The sequence below is a fragment of the Microcaecilia unicolor genome, chromosome 11, assembly GCF_901765095.1.
Source record: "Microcaecilia unicolor chromosome 11, aMicUni1.1, whole genome shotgun sequence".
Lineage (NCBI taxonomy): Eukaryota > Metazoa > Chordata > Amphibia > Gymnophiona > Siphonopidae > Microcaecilia > Microcaecilia unicolor.
The window spans coordinates 138,403,323-138,428,917 of record NC_044041.1 but is presented as its reverse complement, the minus strand read 5'-3'; the positions used below and the strand labels follow the sequence as shown (position 1 = coordinate 138,428,917).

Sequence of the window (25,595 nt, the reverse complement as noted above, 5' to 3'; positions counted from 1 at the left end):
TCTGGAAGAGGTCATCCCTACTGTGCTTAAAATTAATACAGTTGAAATTTCAATACTGAAGAAAATTAGGGATTTGGGAGTTCAACTTGATTCTGCTCTAATAATAAAGAAATAATGTCAGAATGTAATTATGAAAGTAATTAACAAACTTAGAATAGTCAGACGTGGAGGGAGTGGTGACGTCACGCTGTAAGATGGCGGCGTGAGCAAAGAGCTCTGCATGCCCAGCGAGAAAGATCACGTTTTTAAGCAACAGCGGTGATTTATTCCCCCCAGGTCACCTTCAAAACAAGCGTCGGAAGTCTTAGCGAGTGTACTCATGGCCGGTAAAGAGTCATCGGGGCCGCGTAAAACTTTAAAAGCTTTCTCCTACCAGCCGCAGTCGGAGGGAGGCAAGATGGCGGCTGGGCCGAGAGCGGCGCAGGCCGCAGGCGCTACCCGGGAGGCTGAGAAGAGTGGAATTGCGGGAGATGTGGATCTCTCAGTGAGCGATTTCCATGCCTTCCTTATGGAGATTCGAGAAGAAGTGAAAGGCGGGCGCAAAGACATCACAAAATTAGCCGCGGAGCTTCGCGGCGAAATAGCAGAGATGGGCCGACGCGTGGCAGAGGTGGACGATCGTGTAGATGAGCAGCAAGAGGCTTTAAGCACAATGAACACAGCTTTTAAGGAACAACAAGAAATCTACAATACACTCTTAGATCGAGTGGAAGATTTGGAGAATCGAGGTAGACGCTCTAACATACGGATCCGGGGTATCCCTGAACAGGCAGAGTATCTGCACTGTGAAAAGATTGTGCAGCAGATAGCGCGCATGCTTCTGTCGGACGAACAGCACGAGGTGGCCCCGGAGGATATAAAGATAGATTGAGCACATAGAGTGTTGTCACGCGCTCGTGCAAATATACCTCGAGACATCATAGCTTGCCTCTCGGACTATAAGATCAAAGAGGCCATTATGAGGGAAGCACGGAAAAAGGACGATCTTAAATGGGATACGATCCCGATTGAAATATACCAGGACTTGGCGCCTTCGACTTTGCAACGACGGGCGGCTTTAAGGAGCTTCACAAGATACCTACGCGATCAACATGTATCCTACAAATGGCAATACCCATTTGCTTTGGCCTACAGCATGGATGGAAAATGGCACCGCGTCCGGACCGTGGAGGAAGCTAGAGCTACTTGGCCAGAGGTCGAGACAGTGCCGGAAAGAGCGGGTACCACGGCGGATGCTGGGTTGCGTTCGGCCCGCCAAGGATGGACATGGGTGACCAGAGGCAAGGGGCGACTCACCAGGCATCAACCCAGCCAGCAGCAAAGTCCTACCGCTAAAGACGGACCTTGAGAACTAATGTGTGACAGGGACTATTCTAATCCAATTTGAAGGAGGTATATGTGGGGTTATACTTTCGCAGAAGTTGATCTGGGGGTGTTATAATGATATTGCTATATATATATACTTTTTCATCATAAAGCTGGGAGGGCATGCGAGGGATCACCGCTCTCTCAACTAATGGGTGGGAATAGGATGTCCCACTGGATGCAAAGGGGATGGGGGGGGGGGGGGGGGGGGGGGGTGATGGGGTAACTCAGAAAAGAAAAGATCCTAAGGCTATCGGGAGGGGGACTTATTGTATGAAAGGATTAATAGCGATGTTCTTCTGGCTAGATCAATGACTGCAGCGATAAAACTGATCTCATTCAATGCCCGTGGCCTAAACTCTCCACAAAAACGAAAGAGTTTTTTTAAAGAGGCCAGTAGGATAGGGGCAGATATTATACTGGTACAAGAAACACACTTATTGGAGAGACATGAACATTTATTGGGTAATTCACGTTCTCCGAGGACAAGCAGGCTGCTTGTTCTCACTGATGGGTGACGTCCACGGCAGCCCCTCCAATCGGAATCTTCACTAGCAAAGGCCTTTGCTAGTCCTCGCGCGCCAATGCGCACCGCGCATGCGCGGCCGTCTTCCCGCCCGAAACCGGCTTGTGCCGGCCAGTCTTCTTTTCTCCGCGCTCGGTACAGTTGTGCTTTACCGTTCGTGCCCCGGAAAGTCGGCCTCGCGCGTCGTTTTTCGACTGCTTTCTGTGAGAAATCCCAGAAATTATTTGGATTAACCACTTTTGGTTTTTCCTCCCTCTACTTCGAGTTTTTTCGCCCCGTTAAGTTTTCTTTTGTTGTCGGGGTAGGCCTTACTTAGGCCCCGGTCTAAATTTCCCTTTTTTCTGTGCCAAATTTCGCCATTTCGTCTTTCGATTTCGCCGGCGTGATTTTTCCGCCCATGACATCGAAGCCTTCCAGCGGCTTCAAGAAGTGCACCCAGTGCGCCCGGGTAATCTCGCTCACTGACAGGCACGCGTCGTGTCTTCAGTGTCTGGGGGCTGGGCACCGCCCTCAGGCCTGTAGTCTGTGTTCCCTTTTGCAAAGGCGGACTCAGGTAGCGAGGTTAGCCCAGTGGAACATTTTGTTCTCGGGCTCTTCGTCGGCATCGGCACCAGGGGTATCGAGTGCATCGACGTCTTCAGCGTCCAGACCTTCCACCTCGGTGGCCAGTGCATCGAGTGCATCGAGGCATCGGCCCTCTGCATCGGCGCCGAGACATCAGACAGCTGCATCGACGTCGGTGGTACCGGGACCTCGTCTGCTGATGTCGTCGGACGGTGGTGCTTCATCTGGAGTGCAGGTGAGGGCTGTCCATTCCCCTGCTGGTGGCGGTGAGCCTTCGGGTGGGTCTCCCCCTACCCTGAGGGCTCCTGCGGTACAGCCCCCCCGAGACCGACCTTCTTCGATCTCGGCCCCGAGGAAGCGACAGCTGGATTCTACGTCCTCCTCGTCGGTACCGGGAAGCTCCGGTGACATGCTTCGTCCCAAGAAGTCGAAGAAGCATCGTCACCGGTCCCCTTCCCATGTCGGTACCGAGAGCTCTGGGTCGCCGAAGGAGTCGGCACCCAGCAGGCATCGGCACCGAGAGGACCGCTCACCCTCTGTTCAGGAGGTGTCGATGCGCTCCACTCTGGACAGCCCGGAACAGCCTCCACGCCCGGAACAGGTTCTGACGTCAACGCCTGCATCGACCTCCATGCCTTTCTCTGCAGCCGCTCTGAACGAGAGCCTCCGGGCCGTTCTCCCAGAGATTCTGGGAGAGCTGCTGCGCCCTACCCCTCTGGTACCGGCGGTGCTTGCGCCACCGGTACCGTCGAGCGTGGCGCCGGCTGGCCCATCGCCCGAGGTGAGGTCTGCGGCGTCGGTGCCGCGTGCGGTACCGGCTGCCGTCGCCTCCCAGGAAGGCTCCCCGACTACGTCGGCGGAGGGAGCTTCGCCGATGCGGGCGAGGGAGTCTACCTCTCGACGCCCCCATCATGGACGTGGCCCCACGGAGTCGAGTCGGGCACGGTTGCAGACACAGGCCCGTGAACTTGTGTCTGACACCGAGGGTGATGCCTCGTGGGAAGAGGAAGAAGACCCCAGATATTTCTCTGACGAGGAATCTGAGGGTCTTCCTTCCGATCCCACTCCCTCTCCTGAAAGACAGCTTTCCCCTCCTGAGAGTCTGTCTTTTGCTTCCTTTGTCCGGGAGATGTCTACGGCCATCCCCTTCCCGGTGGTTGTGGAGGACGAGCCCAGGGTTGAAATGTTTGAGCTCCTGGACTATCCTTCTCCACCTAAGGAAGCGTCCACTGTTCCCTTGCACCATGTCCTAAAAAAGACATTGCTTGCGAACTGGACCAAGCCTTTAACTAATCCCCACATCCCCAAGAAGATCGAGTCCCAGTACCGGATCCATGGGGACCCAGATCTGATGCGCACTCAGTTGCCTCATGATTCTGGAGTTGTGGATCTGGCCCTAAAGAAGGCTAAGAGTTCTAGGGAGCATGCTTTGGCGCCCCCGGGCAAGGACTCTAGAACCTTAGACTCCTTTGGGAGGAAGGCCTACCATTCTTCTATGCTCGTGGCCAAAATTCAGTCTTACCAGCTCTACACGAGCATACACATGCGGAACAATGTGCGGCAGTTGGCGGGCTTGGTTGATGCGCTCCCCCCTGAGCAAGCCAAGCCATTTCAGGAGGTGGTCAGGCAGCTGAAGGCGTGCAGAAAATTCCTGGCCAGAGGGGTGTATGACATCTTTGATGTTGCGTCCAGGGCCACTGCTCAAGGTGTGGTGATGCGCAGGCTCTCATGGCTGCGTGCCTCCGACGTGGAAAATAGAATCCAGCAGCGGATTGCGGACTCGCCTTGCCGTGCGGATAACATTTTTGGAGAGAAAGTCGAACAGGTGGTAGAGCAGCTCCACCAGCGGGACACCGCATTCGACAAGTTCTCCCGCCGGCAGCCTTCAGCCTCTACCTCTACAGATAGAAGATTTTTCGGGGGAAGGAAGACTGTTCCCTACTCTTCTGGCAAGCATAGGTACAATCCTCCTTCTCGACAGCCTGCGGCCCAGGCTAAGCCCCAGCGCGCTCGCTCTCATCAGCAGCGTGCGCCTCAGCAAGGCCCCTCGGCTCCCCAGCAAAAGCAAGGGACGGGCTTTTGACTGGCTCCACCAGAGCATAGCCGACATCCAAGTGTCAGTGCCGGGCGACCTGCCAGTCGGAGGGAGGTTGAAAGCTTTTCACCAAAGGTGGCCTCTCATAACCTCCGATCAGTGGGTTCTCCAAATAGTCCGGCAAGGATACACCCTCAATTTGGCCTCAAAACCTCCAAATTGTCCACCGGGAGCTCAGTCTTACAGCTTCCAGCACAAGCAGGTACTTGCAGAGGAACTCTCCGCCCTTCTCAGCGCCAATGCGGTCGAGCCCGTGCCATCCGGGCAAGAAGGGCTGGGATTCTATTCCAGGTACTTCCTTGTGGAAAAGAAAACAGGGGGGATGCGTCCCATCCTAGACCTAAGGGCCCTGAACAAATATCTGGTCAAAGAAAAGTTCAGGATGCTTTCCCTGGGCACCCTCCTTCCCATGATTCAGGAGAACGATTGGCTATGCTCTCTGGACTTGAAGGATGCCTACACACACATCCCGATACTGCCAGCTCACAGACAGTATCTGCGATTTCAGCTGGGCACACGTCACTTCCAGTACTGTGTGCTACCCTTTGAGCTCGCCTCTGCGCCCAGGGTGTTCACAAAGTGCTTGGCTGTAGTAGCAGCGGCACTTTGCAGGCTGGGGGTGCACGTGTTCCCATATCTCGACGATTGGCTGGTGAAGAACATATCCGAGGCAGGAGCCCTGCAGTCCATGCAGATGACTATTCGCCTCCTGGAGCTACTGGGGTATGTGATAAATTATCCAAAGTCCCATCTTCTCCCAGTGCAGAGACTCGAATTCATAGGAGCTCTGCTGGATTCTCGGACGGCTCGCGCCTATCTCCCAGAGACGAGAGCCAACAACTTGTTGTCCCTCGTCTCGCGGGTGCGAGCGTCCCAGCAGATCTCAGCTCGGCTGATGTTGAGATTGCTAGGCCACATAGCCTCCACAGTCCATGTGACTCCCATGGCCCGCCTTCACATGAGATCTGCTCAATGGACCCTAGCTTCCCAGTGGTTCCAGGCTGCTGGGGATCTAGAAGACGTAATCCACCTGTCCACGAGTTTTCTCGAATCCCTGTATTGGTGGACGATTTGGTCCAATTTGACTCTGGGACGTCCTTTCCAAATTCCTCAGCCACAAAAAGTGCTGACCACGGATGCGTCTCTCCTGGGGTGGGGAGCTCATGTCGATGGGCTTCACACCCAAGGAAGCTGGTCCCTCCAGGAACGCGATCTGCAGATCAATCTTCTGGAGTTGCGAGCGATCTGGAACGCTCTGAAGGCTTTCAGAGATCGGCTGTCCCACCAAATTATCCAAATTCAGACAGACAACCAGGTTGCCATGTACTACGTCAACAAGCAGGGGGGCACCGGATCTCGCCCCCTGTGTCAGGAAGCCGTCAGCATGTGGCTCTGGGCTCGCCGTCACGGCATGGTGCTCCAAGCCACATATCTGGCAGGCGTAAACAACAGTCTGGCCGACAGGTTGAGCAGGATTATGCAACCTCACGAGTGGTCGCTCAATTCCCGTGTAGTGCGACAGATCTTCCAGGTGTGGGGCACCCCCTTGGTAGACCTCTTCGCATCTCGAGCCAACCACAAAGTCCCTCAGTTCTGTTCCAGGCTTCAGGCCCACGGCAGACTGGCATCGGATGCCTTCCTCCTGGATTGGGGGGAGGGTCTGCTGTATGCTTATTCTCCCATACCTCTGGTGGGGAAGACTTTGTTGAAACTCAAGCAAGACCGAGGCACCATGATTCTGATTGCTCCTTTTTGGCCGCGTCAGATCTGGTTCCCTCTTCTTCTGGAGTTGTCCTCCGAAGAACCGTGGAGATTGGAGTGTTTTCCGACCCTCATCACGCAGGACGAAGGGGCGCTTCTGCATCCCAGCCTCCGGTCCCTGGCTCTCACGGCCTGGATGTTGAGAGCGTAGATTTTGCCTCTTTGGGTCTGTCAGAGGGTGTCTCCCGTATCTTGCTTGCTTCCAGGAAAGATTCCACCAAGAGGAGTTACTTCTTTCTGTGGAGGAGGTTTGCCGTCTGGTGTGACAGCAAGGCCCTAGATCCTCGCTCTTGTCCTACACAGACCCTGCTTGAATACCTTCTGCACCTGTCTGAGTCTGGTCTCAAGACCAACTCTGTAAGGGTTCACCTTAGTGCAATCAGTGCATACCATTACCGTGTGGAAGGTAAGCCGATCTCAGGACAGCCTTTAGTTGTTCGCTTCATGAGAGGTTTGCTTTTGTCAAAGCCCCCTGTCAAGCCTCCTACAGTGTCATGGGATCTCAATGTCGTTCTCATCCAGCTGATGAAACCTCCTTTTGAGCCACTGAATTCCTGCCATCTGAAGTACTTGACCTGGAAGGTCATTTTCTTGGTGGCAGTTACTTCAGCTCGTAGAGTCAGTGAGCTTCAGGCCCTGGTAGCCCAGGCCCCTTACACCAAATTTCATCATAACAGAGTAGTCCTCCGCACTCACCCTAAGTTCTTGCCAAAGGTCGTGTCGGAGTTCCATCTGAACCAGTCAATTGTCTTGCCAACATTCTTTCCCCGTCCTCATTCCTGCCCTGCTGAACGTCAGCTGCACACATTGGACTGCAAGAGAGCATTGGCCTTCTACCTGGAGCGGACACAGCCCAACAGACAGTCCGCCCAATTGTTTGTTTCTTTTGATCCCAATAGGAGGGGAGTGGCTGTGGGGAAACGCACCTTATCCAATTGGCTAGCAGATTGCATTTCCTTCACTTACGCCCAGGCTGGGCTGGCTCTTGAGGGTCTTGTCACGGCTCATAATGTTAGAGCCATGGCAGCGTCGGTAGCCCACTTGAAGTCAGCCACCATTGAAGAGATCTGCAAAGCTGCGACGTGGTCATCTGTCCACACATTCACATCTCATTACTGCCTACAGCAGGATACCCGACGCGACAGTCGGTTCGGGCAGTCAGTTCTTCAGAACCTGTTTGGGCTTTAGGATCCAACTCCACCCCCCGAGGGCCCTGTTTGTTCTGTTCCAGGCTGCACTCTCAGTTAGTTGGTAAATTTTTTAGGTCAATCTCAGTTATGTCCTCGCCGTTGCGAGGCCCAATTGACCATGGTTGTTGTTTTGAGTGAGCCTGGGGGCTAGGGATACCCCATCAGTGAGAACAAGCAGCCTGCTTGTCCTCGGAGAAAGCGAATGCTACATACCTGTAGAAGGTATTCTCCGAGGACAGCAGGCTGATTGTTCTCACAAACCCGCCCGCCTCCCCTTTGGAGTTGTGTCTTCCCTTGTCTTTGTTTTGCTACATATGAGACTGGCCGGCACAAGCCGGTTTCGGGCGGGAAGACGGCCGCGCATGCGCGGTGCGCATTGGCGCGCGAGGACTAGCAAAGGCCTTTGCTAGTGAAGATTCCGATTGGAGGGGCTGCCGTGGACGTCACCCATCAGTGAGAACAATCAGCCTGCTGTCCTCGGAGAATACCTTCTACAGATATGTAGCATTCGCTTTACCCGTTACAATATCTGGCATCCAATAAGCTGCAGAGAAAGACAGCAGGTGTGGGGATATTATTGAAGCGGGGACTGGCCTGGGACACTACTGATGTGACGAGGGACAATGGGGGTCGTTTTGTAATGCTGGTGGGCAAAATGGAGGGCCAATTGTATACAATAGTAAACATCTATGCTCCTAACCAAGCACAGGGTGAATTCTTTGAAAAGGTCAGCTCTCGAATGGCAAAGATTATTCAGGGAGAGATACTGTTGGGAGGGGATTTCAATATTACCATGGATCCTAAGGTAGATAATACAGGGGAGGCTACGCACTACGCACAGGCGGAGCGTAGCCGACTAATCTATTTCCTGAATATATGGGGATTGGTGGATATATGGCGGGCTCTACATGATGCAGAAAGAGATTACACATGCTACTCAGCCCCTCATAATACACATTCCAGAATTGATATGTGGATGGGTAGCCCGGGTTTAATGCTACAGGTTATATCTACAGAAATAGAGACACTTACATGGTCTGACCATGCTCCAGTGGTTCTTTCATTGCGGGGTAGACGGGTGATGGATGGGAGGAGAAACTGGCAATTTCCGGACAGCTTGCTAAATGAACCTAAACAGGTGAAAATAATTGAAGGGGAATTAAAAGAATTTCTTAGCATAAACGATACACCTGATGTCACACCTGAGATATTGTGGGAAACCCTAAAAGTCGTGATGCGTGGTAAGATGATATCCTTACAAGCGCACTTACATAAAGAGGTTAAACAGCAGGAAATAGCACTGCGAGACACAATAGATCTTCTTGATACCAAGGTGAAGCAGCAACAGACTGCACCAAATATCCAAGAAGATCTACATAGAGCTCGAGTGCAATTGCCAGCATTGGAAAATAGGAGCATTCAGGAACAGCTGCAAAGGGTTCAGCAAGCGTATTATGAGTTTAACAACAAAGCTAGTAGGCTATTGGCATACAAATTAAAACAATTAGCTAACCGCAATAATATTAATAGCATAACAGATGAGGAAGGTCGGGTTTGGGATCAGGTGGAGGACGTTCAAAGAGAATTTGTGAATTACTATAAGCGGTTATACCAGCCAGAAACCCTCCCAGAAGAGGGATCAATACACACATTGTTGCAGAGGGTAGATTTCCCCACTTTGACGGAAACAGAGCGGAATATGTTATCGGCCCCTATTGAGAAGGAGGAAATTGAAACAGCTATAAAGGGATTGCCGGGAGGGAAGGCACCAGGGCTAGATGGCTTTGGCAACCGGTTTTATAAGTGCTTCCGAGCCATTCTATCACCGGTGCTACTTCGTGTGCTTAATACTATCACGACGGGGACTACACTCCCCCACTCGTGGAGGTTGGCGAGTGTGGTGTTGTTACTCAAACCCAATAAGAATCCTCAGAATTGTGGATCTTATCGGCCAATCTCCCTGTTGGGAACTGACTATAAAATTTTCACCACTATCCTGGCGACGCAACTACAAAAAGTGCTCCCACGCCTGGTACATGAGGACCAGGCAGGTTTTGTCGCAACTAGGCAGACTTTTGATAACACTAGAAAAGCACAATATTTATTGGACAGAATACAGCAGATAGGGCAGCCAGCGGTTTTCCTGTCAGTGGATGCAGAAAAAGCATTCGATAGAGTGTTGTGGCCCTTTCTTTTCAAGTTGCTAGAATACGTAGGATTCAGCGGACAGTTTCTGCATTGGGTCATGGCGCTCTATCGTAACCCGCTGGCTCAATTAAAAATCAATGGTAGGAGTACAGCTCCGTTCGAGTTGTTCCAGGGCACGAGGCAGGGGTGTGCGCTGTCCCCTTTGCTGTTCGTCTTGTCTATGGAACCGCTGGCCCGGATGGTTCGACAGGAGCCACGGATTCAGGGCATAAACATGGGGAGACAGGACACTAAAATAATGCTCTATGCGGATGATGCCTTCTAACTTTAGCAAATCCTGAAGAGTCTATGCGTGCAGTGATGGATATTCTTAAAATATATGAGGAGGTAGCAGGCCTAAAAATTAATACAGAGAAATCAGAACTCTTAGCTATTCAATTTCCAGCAGGATTACAGGAGAGCTTGCAGCCGCTATTCCCATTTAAATGGGCACCAAAGGCTATACGCTATTTAGGGGTGAATTTAACCCCGAACACGATGGACTTGTTTCAGGCAAATTTTGTCCCTAAAACGCAAGCTCTATTCATGGAATTAGAAAGGTGGGGTGGGCTGGGGATGTCCTAGATGGGCAGAATCGCGGCGGTGAAAATGTCTATACTCCCCAAGCTCCTATACCTGTTTATGGCAATTCCCATCCAAATCCCGAAAACATTTTTCAAGATGCTATACCGAAAGGTCTTCGCCTTTATCTTGCGGAAAAGACCCCCGCGGGTTGCTAGAAATGTATCAATCTAGAAAGGATGGGGGGATGGGGGTACCGAATTTTTGGTTATATTATAGGGCATCATTATTCCAAATGTTAGCTATAGGTCAGAAAGGACTCACCAGACCGTGGTCACATGCAGCACAGTGGGGTTTGAAGGGGATCCCATTATGGGCGGTTCCTTGGCTCCCTATACCGTCATTGAAGAGTCTTATACAGGGATTACAGGGCCAAATGGGGGTGGCTTTGAAAGAATGGATCAGTTGCAGAACAACCTGGTTCCCGGGTCGGAAGTATCATTTAAATACCCCCATAATCTTTGCATTGGATTTTTCAGCGGGTCGGGAGGAGCGTGTATATGGGCAGTGGTCGGCAGCATCATTGCGAGTACTAGGCCAGTTATGGGAGGAGGGACACTGCTGCACATTTGACACTTTAAAGGAGGAATATGGGTTGGTGGACAGGGATAACTTTCACTATATGCAGGTCCGAGATTTTATACAGCGGAAAGCCAAGGATGACCTGTCCTTACAAATTACTGAATTAGAACGGGCCATGGACTCTGGGGCAGGAAAAGGCGGAATATCTAGAATTTACAAAGCACTATTGCACCACTCGTTCCCCCTGACTCCTTATATTAAAAAATGGGAAGCTTTACTAGCAGTCCAATATCCGAAGGAAAAATGGCTAAAGATCTTTAAAACATTACTAAACTTCACGGTGTCGACACCACTGGTGGAAAATGGCTATAAGATGCTCTATCAGTGGTATCTTACACCACACAGGCTATCCCGTATATTTAAAACAGGGACGTCGACTTGTTGGCAGGGATGTGGGGCACAAGGTACATTTTGGCATATATGGTGGGAGTGCCCGGTGATCCACAAGTTCTGGACGAACCTAATGGCCCAAATACAAGAGAAATTGGGGATTCGGGTCACACTGTCTCCGGGTTTGTGTCTGCTTAACATTCCGGAGGCAGGGATCCGTAAAGCACAACATGGTTTGCTGGTATATATAGTCACAGCAGCTCGGACCTTGATAGCCAGGTTATGGAAGCAGGTGGTGGCTCCTACGGTGGAGCAGGTGCTGGCAAAATTAGATTTTTGCTGTATAATGGACAAAATGACAGCTTCTAGAAGAGGAACATTGGTTCGTTTCCTTAAAACATGGAACACATATATGGAGTGGAGAGGGTTGGTGATGTAACCTATTAGTAAGTCCGATCCTCAAGAGTTTGAGATGTACGTGTTGAGTTACCTCAGGGGAGGGGGGGGGGGGTAGGGTGGAATGGGAGGTGGGGGGGGGCAAGGAGTTTGATTCTAAACTTTCTATAATTAACAGAAGACGATGGCTTATTGTACCATGTGAATGACATGTTTGTTGTATCCTGTTGGATGAAAATCAATAAATATATTGTTTAAAAAAAAAGAATAGTCAGACGTATAAAGCCCTACCGGCATTGCAGTAGTTTACTGAAGGCATTACAATTTGCCCAGTATTCTATAGCAAGGGTAATTACAGGTACTTCATGCTACAATCATATTTCTCCTATTCGTAAGTCTCTGCATTGGTTGCCTATGAAATATCACATTGAGTTTAAGATATTACTATTGGTTTTTAAGAATTTAAATAATTGTCTCACCACTGCTTTGTTACACTCTGAAACTTTATCAGCCCTCATGTTATCTGAGATCTTCTCAAAAACACCTGCTTGATAATCCAGGTTTTCGTCAAGTACATAAGTACATACATATTGCCATACTGGAACAGACCGAAAGTCCATCAAACCCAGTATCTTGTTTCCAACAGTGACCAATCCAGGTCACAAGTACCTGGCAAGATCCCAAAGTGTATACTGAAGAATATAGATCTTCTATTTTCTATATTATTGGTCCAAAGTTGTGGAATGCTCTACCCTCTGAGCTTCACTCAGTAGTGAATATTGCACAGTTCAAGAAGAAGATGCATATGTTTCTCCAGGCATAATGTCACTTTCATTTTGAACTAAGAACTGACTGTGCCATATATTACTGATTTTATTGTGATATTATGTTTATGATGTAATTGTCTGTATTATTTTTAATTTTATTATGCATGTACACTTGTTCCCCACTCAGAATTTCATGATAGTGCAGACTATAAATATATTTTATTAATATCACTTCCAGTATTGCATCTTGCTATTTGATCTCACGTCTCCCCTCAGAGGTTTTACAGAGTGTCTTGCTACAATCACAGCATTGCTATACAGACTGAGAGAGCATGTGTTTTCCTGCTTGGACAATTGGCTAGTCAAGAGCACATCAAAGGAAGGTGCTCAGGAACTTTTCAGGTGTTGGAGCTACTAGGTTTCATTATAAACTAACCCAAGTCCCATGTTCTCCCAGTGTAACAATTGGAGTACATAGGAGTCCTGCTAGACACAATACAGGCTCAGGCCTACCTGCCACTGGCATGGGCAGATTCTCTTGATGCCATCTTCACTCAGGTTCACAGCAGCCAGCAGGTCTTTTCTCGGCAGATGTTGAGATTGATAGGCCACATGGCCTCAACTATGCATTCCACTCCCATGACTCGCCTCCATTTGCGGAGCGCCCAGTGGACCCTTGCTTCCCAGTGGTGTCCAGCCACAGGGAGTCTTGAGGATGTTGTCTCCATCACCCCAGAGTTTGGCTCATTTACTTCTCTGGTAGATGATTCAGCCCAATTTGGTCCTGGGACTCCTATTCCAAATTCTGCTTCCTCAGCGGGTGGTGATAATGGATGCATTGAACTTGGGGTGGGAAGCCCATGTAGACAAGCTTAATCCTCATGGTCTTTGGTCCACTCAGAGACTGAACTTCACATCAACCTCCTAGAGCTACAGGCGATATGGAACACTCTAAAGGCTTTCTCGACTGCTAAACCAAATTATTTTAATTCAAACAGACAACCAGTGGGTATGGGATCCTACCCCTTGTGCCAGGAAGCTGTCAGAATGTGGCAGTAGGCCACCAGTCATGGTGTGGTACTCTGAGCCACATACTGTACATGATGGGGAAGCAGAACATCCTGGCAGACAGTTTGAGCAGAGTGATGCAACTGCATAAGTAGTCTCAACATGGGCATTTCCTGAAAGATCTTCCACGAATGGAGCACCTCGATGGATCTTTTGCCATTTATCTCCACAACAAAGGTCCCTGAGTTCTTCTCCAGACTCAAGTCACAAGACAGACTAACATGGAATGCATTCCTCCTTGATTGGAGAAAAGGTCTTCTGTATTAATATCCTCTAATAGGGAAGACTCTGCTGAAACTCAAATGGGACCATGATCCTCATATAGTCTTACTAGCCAAGACCGATCTGATTCCCTTTTCTTCTGGAGTTGTCCTTCAAGGAACTGAAGAGACTGGACTGTTTTCCAACTTTCATCATGCAGAACGAGGAGTCTCTTCTGCACCCCATCATCCAGTCCCTGACCCTCACAGCCTGGATGTTGAGAGCATAAAACTTGCATAGCTACAACTGTCTGAGGGTGTCTCCAAAGTCCTGTTGGCTCCCAGAAAAGATTCCACTAAGAGATATTATACTTTTAAGTGTAGGATGTTTGCCATCTGGGTGAAGGTAAGGCCCTAGACCCTCTCTCTTGTCCTACCCAAAACTGCTTGAATGCCTCCTATACCTTCTGAGTCTGGTTTGAAGACTCAGTGTAATCTGTGCTTATTGTTATCGTGTAGGGGGAAAGCTTGTCTCTGTACAGCCTGTAGTTGTTCACTTCATGAGAGGTTTCCTGTTGACAACCTCCCATCAAACCTCCTACTGTGGCATGAAACCTCAACGACATCCTCACCCAGCTGATGAAAGCTCCTTTTGAGCCACTTGATTCCTGTCATCTGAAGTATCTAACCTAGAAGGTCTTTTTTTGGTGGTAGTCACTTCAGCTCGCAGAGTCAGTGAGGTTCAGGCCCTAGTAGCTAATGTACCTTACACAAAGTTTCATCATAACAGAGTAGTTCTCCGCATGCACCCTAAGTTTCTTCTTAAGGTAGTATTGGAGTTCCATCTTAGTTGTCCTGCCAACATTCTTCCCAAAACCTCATGTCCATCCTAGCGAAAGTGCTCTGCACACCTTAGAGTGCAAGCGAGCCTTGGTCTTCTAACCTGGAGAGGACTAAAGCCAATGGCTTTTCCCATCTTTCTATATTTTATTTATTTATTTATTGCATTTGTATCCCACATTTTCCCACCTTTTTGCGGGCTCAGTGTGGCTTACAATACATTATAAATCGTGGAAATACAATTTCTTACAACTCGGTTATGGATTACATTGTGATGAGTTATTCTGGTCAAAGTCAAAGTATCGTTAAGGAATATAATAATGGAAAAAGCACTGAAACATTGGAAGGAAACAAGGGAGACAAGGGCAATATATAATAACAGGAAAACATTTGGTATACATTTTCTATATGAATGTCTCTCTCTGTTTGGTTTTATAACATCCACTTCTCATGCAAACCTTGTTTGTTTTTTTAGTCAGCTTTACTATGTTGTCACATCGTAAGGTCAATATACGTAATGACCACATTTTGTTTTGCATCATTTTACTATGATTACCATATTGTCTAGAGTTTAAATCTGTTTTTACATTTGTACATGCAGTCCTATGTTTCTTATGTATTTTCATTTATTTTTTAATCTGTTCTGCTCTTTACATTCCTTTTAATTATATTATGTTCATATTTTTTATAGTGTAACTCTTGACCCCTAAGGCAGGCATTTTTTCCGCCAAACACGGCCCCGTGTCGGGTCTCTCTTTGGTGCAATAAAGGTGATTTTATCAACACTTCCTGCTTTGAAGCTCGTGTTGCACTCTCAACTTTTCTGCCCTCTTTGGACTTTTCATAGAGGTGTTTTTCCTGTTTTAGTGTCTAAATGTTGCCATGCAAATGCTGACTTACACTCTATTCTATAATGGAATCTGAACACCCAGATGTTATAGAGTACTATTTTAGCACAAGATTTTTAGTTCCTTAGCGCCCTTTATAGCTTTGTCCCCTTAGAGTTTTGTCTTTAGTAAAAGGGCCATTAAATTGCTTTAAACAAAGGGGTCCTTTTACCAAGCTGCAGTAAGCACTAATGCATGCTTACCGCAACTTAAAAGGGCTACCCACGTGCTAAAAATTCATTTAAAAAAATGTTTTGGTTGATGGGGCATATCTGGGGGGGGGGGGGGGGGGAAAGAGTGGGCATTTCTGTGCTAATCAGAGTGTCGACATTGACACATGCTAACTGATTAGTGAGCCCTTTCTCCCCATAAAATAGGCTCATGCACTAATTTTGGTAATGGATGCACACTAATGGCAACATTAGTGCATGCCATTAATTTGGAAAATGGATAATTGGCCATTTTCTGGCTACAGTAGAAATGGTCTTAACACGTGAGAAAGACCCACATAAGGGTGCACTAAGACCACTTTCTACCACTGCTTTGCAAAAGGACCCCTTAGTGTGTTAAGCACTTAACGTCTGGTTAATGCCTGGAAACAGTCTACCGTGCAACCATGTGAAGGAATGTTGCAGTGGTTTGCTTGTTTCCGCATGTTAAACCATGTTTTATTTGTTTTTTGTTGAATTTTTCGGTCAGGGGGCATGGGTGTGGAAGCATTATTCAGTTAGCACACTGCACTGTTTAACATGGGACTGATTACTGCCTCCTAAATAGAAGGTGGTATGTGGTCCCACATTACCTCTATGCAGGTACTGCGCACTATTGGGAACATTAATACATGAGAATGCCCACAAAAGATGCAGCATAAAATTTGCATCTACCACATGATTAAATATGCTGCAATAACTGCTAATTTTACTGCAGTTTTGTAAAAGGGCCCCCTTAATGATTTATTCTGTTCTCAAAATTTAATTTTGTTTTCATGAATTTTTAGTTATGAAAGCATATGTTTATTTTTTTACATAAGTACATAAGTATTGCCATACTGGGACAGACCAAAGGTCCATCAAGCCCAGCATCCTGTTTCCAACAGTGGCCTATCCAGGTCACAAATACCTGGCAAGATCCCAAAAAAGTACAAAACATTTTAAGCTGCTTATCCCAGAAATTAGCAGTCGATTTTCCCCAAGTCCATTTTAATAAATACATTATATTTTTGTGTGTACATGCTGAATATGTACATTTATACAAACTGCAATACAATATGCAGCAATATGAGATCCCTCTAAAATGGATGTGACCTTATGATTGAAAAAGGTTCTTACCTGTGTCCAAGCTGTTTACATTAGAAAAGAATGTAATAGTGGAGATTCTATTAAATATCACATGACAATAGAGAGGAAGTTTTGTTTTGTTTTTTTACAGAAGGCAGATGGGGATCTTTCTATATGATAAAGGGATACTAGATTTTAGCACTGCCACATAAAGGAAAAATTTTTAACTCAAAGGACCTTGAAAGATGTTTTCTTTTGGCACAAAATTGGGAGGCTGAGGGGAAGGTCCTTTATAAAGTAACATCCAAAGAAGGAAATTGTGAATTGTTCTGCCAGTGTGACCAGAACACTAACTCATTTCAAAGGTTAAATCTGTCACATTTATAATTGGGAGAAGGATGTGATCATAAGAGCTATATGCTAGGGAAACAAATTCCAGTGGTTCTGAAATTTATTCTTTCTATATTTGGCAGGTCAGGTCGGCGGCTCAGCCTTTATCTTTGCCTTTGTAGCAGATACGTGTGTGATGGGCTTCCTCTTCTGCACTGCTTTCCTGTTTTTTCACTCCATCTTGCTCACCCGGGGCTCCACTTCCCGGGAGTGGTTTGCTGGGGATCAACGATATGACCTAGGCTGTTGGTGGCACAATGTACGAGAAGCATTGGGGAGCCAGTGGTACCTGGTCTGGCTGTGCCCACTAATATCTTCACCCTTGCCAGGTGACGGTGTTCACTTTGAAATGTGAGCACCACAAGAACGCCCCCTTCTGAGGACATCTGAGCTCTGAATTTCAACGCTGCAATATACTAGATCATAGGAGAGGGAAGGAGGGTTGTAATACAGGCACTGGCCGATCGAGCATGTTCACCATCTCACGTCAAATATAGAACAAATGTAAAGTCTATGAGGAAGGAACAATCTAACCAGGTTATGCTGTACAGTTTCTTACCCACTGACTTTCACAAAGAAATACATTCATATTTTGGTCTGCTTTTTGTCTTGATTAAACCATCCCATACATTCAAACTATTGATATTGTTCTTTTACACTGTGTATAAGAGGGTTTTGCAATTCTGTAATCGCAGAAGCATTATGTTTCCACACTAATGAAACCAAAAACTGTAAGGGAATACTCTTACAATTAAAATGATATGGTTCCTCCATTTACGTACATTTTCCCACACCTTTACATTTTTTAACTTGGTCTGTTTTAATGTCCAGAGATTTTATGTGAAAGGAATGGGAGACCCACTCTTTAAGTGGGTCTTTTACAAAGGCTCGGTAGTATTTTTAGCATGTGCTAAACACTAGAGACGCCCATAAGAATATTTGGGCATCTCTAGCGTTTAGTGCACAAACGCTAATGCTAAAAATGCTAGCACGCCCTTGTAAAAGGGCCACTAAGATTTTCTGTTAACCCCCCCCACACACACACACATTTAACACTAAGGTATATGTTTTTTCAACAGTACCACATCTTTCATATAGTCTTGCCTATTGCTAAATAAGAAAACTAAGCATATGGAATACACAATATAACGGCTTTTGTGAAAATTTCCTGTGTAGCATTGCCTCTTGGCCACAGCTGGAGCTTCAGTTAGTGTGTTGGGCTATGTGCCTTCCTTGTTCATCCTTGTCCTCCACAAGAATTAGCAAAAGTAGGCCCAAATCTTAGCGATGTCCATGCTATTTGTATGCAAAGAAGTAGCCTTGGGCAAAAGGATCAAAAAATGTGCCCTCTTCAAAGATAAGAAGACTTAGGTCTAGGAGAACGCAGAGTTGCCTGCACTGACAAGTACGGGCCGATAAGTTGTTAAAAATGACTTTGATCTTTATTGGCTAGCAAGACAGAATTGCTGTGGTTTATATAAGTCTAAGTAAGTGTTCTTCATCCTAAGGTCCAGGAGTCAGTGCTGGTTCTTATCAGTACTAGGTGTTGGTTCCTGTTGAAAAACGATAACGGAATTCAAACATGCGTGGGATAAACATAAAGGAATCCTGTTCCGAGGGAATGGATCCTCAGAAGCTTAGCTGAGATCAGGTGGCAGAGCCGGTGGTCGGAGGCGGGGCTGGTGGTTGGGAGGCGAGGATATTGCTGGGCAGACTTAGACGGTCTGTCCCAGAGCCGGTGGTTGGGAGGCAGGGATAGTGCTGGGCAGACTTATACGGTCTGTGCCTTGAAAATGACAGATACAAATCAAGGTAAGGTATACACAAAAAGTAGCACATATGAGTTTATCTTGTTGGGCAGACTGGATGGACCATGCAGGTCTTTTTCTGCCGTCATCTACTATGTTACAATGCTCAGAGGTAAACGGTGCTAGAGGCCATTAGCATCAGACTAGCACCCGCATTTATCAGCGCAGAATGCACAAAAGGCCCTACCATGACAAACTGTGTGTACAGGCAGGAACACCGCAAGTGACATGCAAATGATATTAAAAACATGCAGATGAGATACTCAAAAAACAGCACATCTTACAAGGGTGCACCTACCGCTTGAAACCCTATGCCAGCTTGGAGCTGGTGTTAGGGTTTAAAGCGTCGTGGTGGTCACTCATCAGCCAAGGACTCAGGCTTCAGCTGGCGGGGGGGGGGGGGGGGGGGGGGTGGAGCAGGCAGTCTGCCCCTCTGTGGAAAGTGTCCGATCTGCACGTGCTGAAAGGCAGGAGTCAGGCGCTAGCTGTTCAGATGAGGTTCTGTTTCCCCAGACCACCTGCTGAAGCCAGCACATTGTTGCAACAAGGCCGATGCAGCAAGGGGTTGTCCCACTGGGAGCTGATGTGGCTTACAGCTACTGTAAGCAAGCTCAGGTGCTCCATCAGCCATAGCCGAGAACCCCTTCACCTGCGCCAGCCTGGGACCCTGTCCAACCAGTTCACAAGTGCTGGGAATGTTCTCCCTTCCTTACTTCCCAATGCTTGGTGCTAACAGCGTGCATAAAATTTGCATGCCATTATTGCTTAGCTTTGGGAAGTTCTTTTACCAAGCTGTAATGGTGATATCAGCACCAGAGTTTTGAGCATCTGGCCCCCAGAACTCTTCAAGTAATACACTTGGCGCACACTTTCATTGGAGGATTGCCACCAGTAGAATCTCTGAAAAAGCTGTTCTCTTTTCTAACAGTATCAAGTAGTGAGTTCGACCTATATGATATCTGAGATTCCGCAATATTCTCATGAGATTCTGAGAACAACACAGGAGTTCAAGCACCATACAGCTCAAACTCGGTGATAGCCACATAGGGCCAAATTCTATGTAAGGCTCCTAAAAAATCCGCGTGGTAAACATTTCCGCCTAAGCATATTCTAAGCAGTGCCTAGATTTAGGCGCAGTATATAGAATACGCCTAGTTGACATCCCAGCACCTAAAACTGTGCGCTTCCATTTACATCAATGAAAACATGGCGTGTAGATTTATGCGCACTGGGCCATATTCTATGTGTAAATTTTGTAACACCCATGAAATGCCCATTTCCCTGCCCATTGCCACACCCCTTTAGAACTGTGTGCATTAGAATTTAGGTACAGTTCATTACAGAATACACTTAGCGAGTTGTGCTTGTAAATTGTAATTACCAATTAGTGCTTATTGCTTGTTAAGTGCTATTATCAATGCTGATTAGTTTGTTAAGCCAATTATGTTACATGCATTGTTATGAAAATGCCTAGATTTCAGAGCAGATCTCTAGGCTAGCTTGGGGGTGATGGATATGGAAAACTTAGGGTTAATATCTTTAGTCTGAAAAATGGCAAAAATTCCTTCAGGGTTACATGAGACAAACTTGTAGCCCTCAGCTTTTCCACTGACCTTAGAGGAGGCTAAATTATTGTGAAATAAGCTGTTTATTTGTGTTAAGAGGCCCTATGTAGAAGAGTAAATTTCTCAAAGTAAGGTGCTAGTGACAATTATTTTCTTTTCCAGATCACATGCTGCCTAAAGAATGATTTAGATAGATAAGAACACATCAGTAATTGTTCTCTTTCTCTTATCAATAGCTGAGAAAACATTATCTAAGACATGTTTTTCTGTCTTGAAACCCATCTGTTTTTGGCTAATGGTCAAAGTCTCTTTTCTTTTGTTATTTTGCTGACCTGAACTGAATGTTAGCTGACCCTCTGATGTAAGCTTTTTTATGTCTATATAATCTTGTATTCTGTTTCACACAGACAAAAAACTCATGGGAGGAAAACTGACTTGATTGTTGCTAGTCTGTTTCATGAACTTTCTTCTTGCTAGTAATGTATTGCACTGAATAAAGGAAATGTCAAATGACCGCTCTGCTGTGAGATGTTGATTATGCAGCCTGAAGTCTCAATTTTGTGTACTCCTGTCGTAATCATTATCTTTCCTGCTGGGAGAGGCTTTGCATTGAGAGTCCTGTTGTAATTGCATAAGTATTTTAATTTAGGGTTCAGAAACCTCAAATCTGACTCCATCTCTAAATAGCACTAGTACTGAGGTAATCAAGAAGTTGTGAAGTTCTAAAAGGAATTGCCACTAAGAGGGACGTTAGGTCTAAGGAAAAGATACCAGCCTTATGACAAACTGGATTTAGATTACAAGTTATACAATGCAGCGAAAGATAGCCTGATACAGCAAAAGCATTTATACTTACAGCCTTTGATCATTAAGTGAAGTCCACAGAACATCATTTGGGATGAGGAGTTTATTTGCCAAGATACAAGTCAAATCAGTGATTGACAACAGGCACATACAATCAATTAATTATAGGAATATAATAATCCAGCTGCAAACAGGTGTTAATTAGTTCCTAATCTTTTATAATTTCCTTCACCAATTAAAGGTTTTACAAGGGAAAGCAATTAGGTAATTTGTCAATTCTGCTGGTCACATTGGTTTCCCTGGGAGAGAGAGAGTGGCAACCCTTCTCTCAAGCTCAAACCAGGAAATACCATGATTTTTATAGGTGCCCTCAGGATATGGATAATATGACAATAGATATACCTGATTGGATCTATGCTAATGTCATGGTTACCACTGATTGGCTCATACTAATGAGTAGCTTTTATCTTGCTAACATGGTTTTGTCTTTAACTCGCTTGACCACAAATCTTAAGCAAGACCCTGCATCCAGCTACACTCTGTCCTTTGGACCCCCACCTTTGTGTTTCCTGTTGTTCTCTTTAGAGCTCCAACACTGGGAGTTCAAGCAAGAGTCACTCAGGCCTGTAAGCTTTTCCCTTATTTTAGAGCCTGAACCAAAGTCTAGGCAGGGGACCAAGGCTCATAGCTGTAGCATTTTTATACATCTCCCCCCTTTGAAGGCCTTTAGGAAAGGGCTTCAACAATATATGGTTTGACAATATATGGTTTGAAGGGAACAGATAAGACGGATTTATCCATGGAGCAGAGTGCACAGGAAGGGGTGTTCCCTTCTCCACTACTGCCAACTCCAGACTTCGCGCCTTCTGTCTCGCTGCACCCTATGCCTGGAATAAACTTCCTGAGCCCCTACGTCTTCCCCATCCTTGGCCACCTTTAAATCTAGACTGAAAGCCCACCTCTTTAACATTGCTTTTGACTCGTAACCACTAGTAACCACTCGCCTCCACCTACCCTCCTCTCTTCCTTCCCGTTCACATTAATTGATTTGATTTGCTTACTTTATTTATTTTTTGTCTATTAGATTGTAAGCTCTTTGAGCAGGGACTGTCTTTCTTCTATGTTTGTGCAGCGCTGCGTACGCCTTGTAGCGCTATAGAAATGCTAAATAGTAGTAGTAGTAGTAGGAAGGACGAGTGTGGAGAGATACTGGGGAGCAGCAGAGTCAGTACATTTATAGATTAGTAGAAGAAGTTTGAACAGGATGCGAAAACGGATAGGGAGCCAGTGAAGCGACTTGAGGAGAGGGGTAGTATGAGTAAAGCGACCCTGGCGGAAGACGAGACGGGCAGCAGAGTTTTGAACCGACTGGAGAGGGGAGAGGTGACTAAGTGGGAGGCCAGCAAAAAGCAGATTGCAGTAGTATAAACGAGAGGTGACAAAGGTGTGGATGAGGGTTTTGGTAGAGTGCTCAGAAAGAAAGGGGCGGATTTTACGGATGTTGTAAAGAAAGAAACGACAGGTCTTGGTGATCTGCTGGATATGAGGCTCTTGTTGAAGTAACTAAACATTGTCATCGTAAATTGCTTCATCAGGAAGCAGAAAAGGGCTCTAAGCTAGCAAAGAAACAAGAACAACTGTTGAACCTGCAATTGCGATCTTTTCAAAGCTCAAATAACCGGGAAAGGGAAGAGGTAGAGGACAAGGGCCTGGAAACAACAATGACCTATCAAGAGGCCCATGTTTTATATGTGGCCAAATGGGACATTGGAAAGCTTTTTGTCCTGAAAAACCTCCATGAGGACCGCCTAATTCTGAAGCTAAACAATCCCTGTATATTCATGATGTCCCACCTAGTGACTAACTACAGGAAACTCCAGCACTGAAGAACCCAAGAAGACTTTTCATGGAAACCCCCTCCCCCCCACCTGAGACCCTCTATCCTCTCATACCCCTTGATGCTTATTGTTCATCTGATGTTATAGTGAATGGACAGTCAGCCCAGTTGCTGATTGACACTGGAGCCACACTCCCTACTCTCAAAAGTTCATAATTTCCCCACACTCTATCAGGGGAAATGGTTCAAGCTGAAGGACTATCTGGTAATCCAATAACTCATGCTTTATTTGAACGCTTGCTCATACAAGTGGTTTCCTCATATCAAGAAAATACCTTCCTTATGATCAGTACTTTTCCAATTAATCTGATGGGCAGAGATCTTTTTTTGTTGCTTGGGCTGCACCATTTGCTGTAGTCCAGATGGCATGTTCCTTCACGTTCCAGAGCAACGATTACAGGATGCTGAAGCAATACTGTATATGTCTCTTGAGGAACCTGCACCTTTTGAAGGTCTTGAATTGGAAACTCATTATTTTGCTGTTCCACAGACCTTGTGGGCTTCTAACTCTAATGAAGTGGGGTGGTTGCAGAATGAATTTGTTAGAGTTGTCCTGGACCCTTCTGAGCCTGTGCCCAGGATTCCTCAGTATACCCTGAATCCTGATGCTAAGGAGGGTATAAAACAAGTGATTCAGCATTTACTGGACCAAGGGTAATCTATCCTACAATTCTCCTTATAAGTCCCCAATCTTGCCAATCCCCAAGCCTGGGAAGAATACCTGGAGATTTGTGCAAGATCCGAGAACAGGGCTATTGTTGCCTCCATCCCAGTTGTTCCTAATCCACCTACAATCCTCTCAGCTATTTTATTTTTGTTACATTTGTACCCCGCGCTTTCCCACTCATGGCAGGCTCAATGCGGCTTACATGGAGCAATGAAGGGTTAAGTGACTTGCCCAGAGTCACAAGGAGCTGCCTGTGCCTGAAGTGGGAATTGAACTCAGTTCCTCAGGACCAAAGTCCACCACCCTAACCACTAGGCCACTCCTCCACTCATGATGCAACATTTTATACTGTCATAGATCTCAGTAGTGCCTTTTTTAGTGTTAGATTTTATCCAGCTGTCCAAGTGTCAAGGATTTGAGTATTCTCTAGTAATTGTGTGTTTATTCTCAGGATGGATTGAAGCATTTCCTTGCCACAAGGCTGATGCACTTACAGTGGCCAAGAAGCTAATTCAGCATTTTATTCCTTCCTGGGGAGTCCCTATTTGGCTCTCCAGTGATAATGATACTCCTTTCATTTCACAGGTAGTAAAAGCTTTGGGTATAAAGCATCAGTTCCATATCTGTTATCACCCCCAGAGTTCAGGAAAAGTAGAGAGAACAAATGGAATATTGAAGACAAAGATTGCTAAAATACAGCAGGAAACAGGATTAAATTGGGTTCAAAGTTTGCCATTAAATCTCACGAGTCTATGAAATACACCTAATAGGAACGCTGGACATGTGTGGCTGGAGGGGGGCAGGAGAGAGAGGAGGGTCGCTGGACATGGGTGGCTGGAGGGGAGCAGGGGAGAGAGGAGGGTCACTGGACATGGGTGGCTGGAGGGGGGGTAGGGGAGAGAGGAGGGTCGCTGGACATGGGTGGCTGGAGGGAGGGCAGGGGAGAAAGGATGGTCACTGGATATGGGTGGCTGCAGGGGGGGCAGGGGGAGAGGAGGGTCGCTGGCCATGGGTAGCTGCAGGGGAGCCGAGGAAAACCTTGCTAGCGCCTGTTTCATTTGTGTCAGAAACGGGCCTTTTTTACTAGTAGGAAAATAAGACTAACCCCTCATGATATAGTTACTGGAAAATATGTGAAAGCCTTCCTCTTTGTATTTATGCCACCAGATTTGAATTTAATGAAAAGTGAATTTATGTCTTATTGCAAACATCTAATCCATACAATACAGTCGTATCATTTGCAGGTTGTTGCTGCCCTTCCCAGTAAAGCCGATCAATAGAAACAAAACATGGAAAAGAAAATATGAAGATACCTTTTTTATTGGACATAACTTCATACATTTCTTGATTATCTTTCGAAGGTTGCCCTTCTTCTTCAGATCGGAAATAAGCAATGTTGGTAGATGACAGTATATATAAGTGAAACATCAAAGCATTTCAGTGACAGTCTAACAGGATGGGGGTGGATAGATGAGAGACAGGAAGAGTTGGGTGGAGGAGGGACAGGGAAAAATGCATGGAGAGAGGGAGGGTGACAAGCAGTACAATTTTATGGTTTATAATGGGAGAAAACCCAGATATTTGTTAAGTCCTGTCTAGTGGGTGTCAAAATATTTAATCATTCTGACTTCAAATGTCTTACCTTCCTGTATTGTTTTAAAGTTCCCTTTCAAGATTCTTACCATGAAATCACTGGTAAAGTGTTCTGGTTTTGTAAAGTGCTGTCTCACAGGCGTGACATCTTTATTGGTACTAGCATTTTTTTATATGGTGTCTATGTAAATTAAATCTCTTCTTTAGCATCTGACTTGTTTCTCCAATGTAGCAGCCTTTGTTGCATTTTTTAC

The 25,595-nt window shown here is 46.4% G+C and overlaps 1 protein-coding gene across 1 annotated transcript in view; it reads left to right on the top strand.

Moving 5' to 3' along the window:
- The window catches only part of ZDHHC24 (zinc finger DHHC-type containing 24), a 143,164-nt gene extending 125,233 nt beyond the window's left edge, over positions 1-17,931 (top strand). Inside the window, exon 4 of the mRNA XM_030219969.1 lies at positions 17,091-17,931. Within this exon, the coding sequence (XP_030075829.1) occupies positions 17,091-17,362 (272 nt within the window). The 3' untranslated portion in view covers positions 17,363-17,931. The remainder of the gene's footprint in view (positions 1-17,090) is intronic.
- The last annotated feature ends 7,664 nt before the right edge of the window (positions 17,932-25,595 follow it).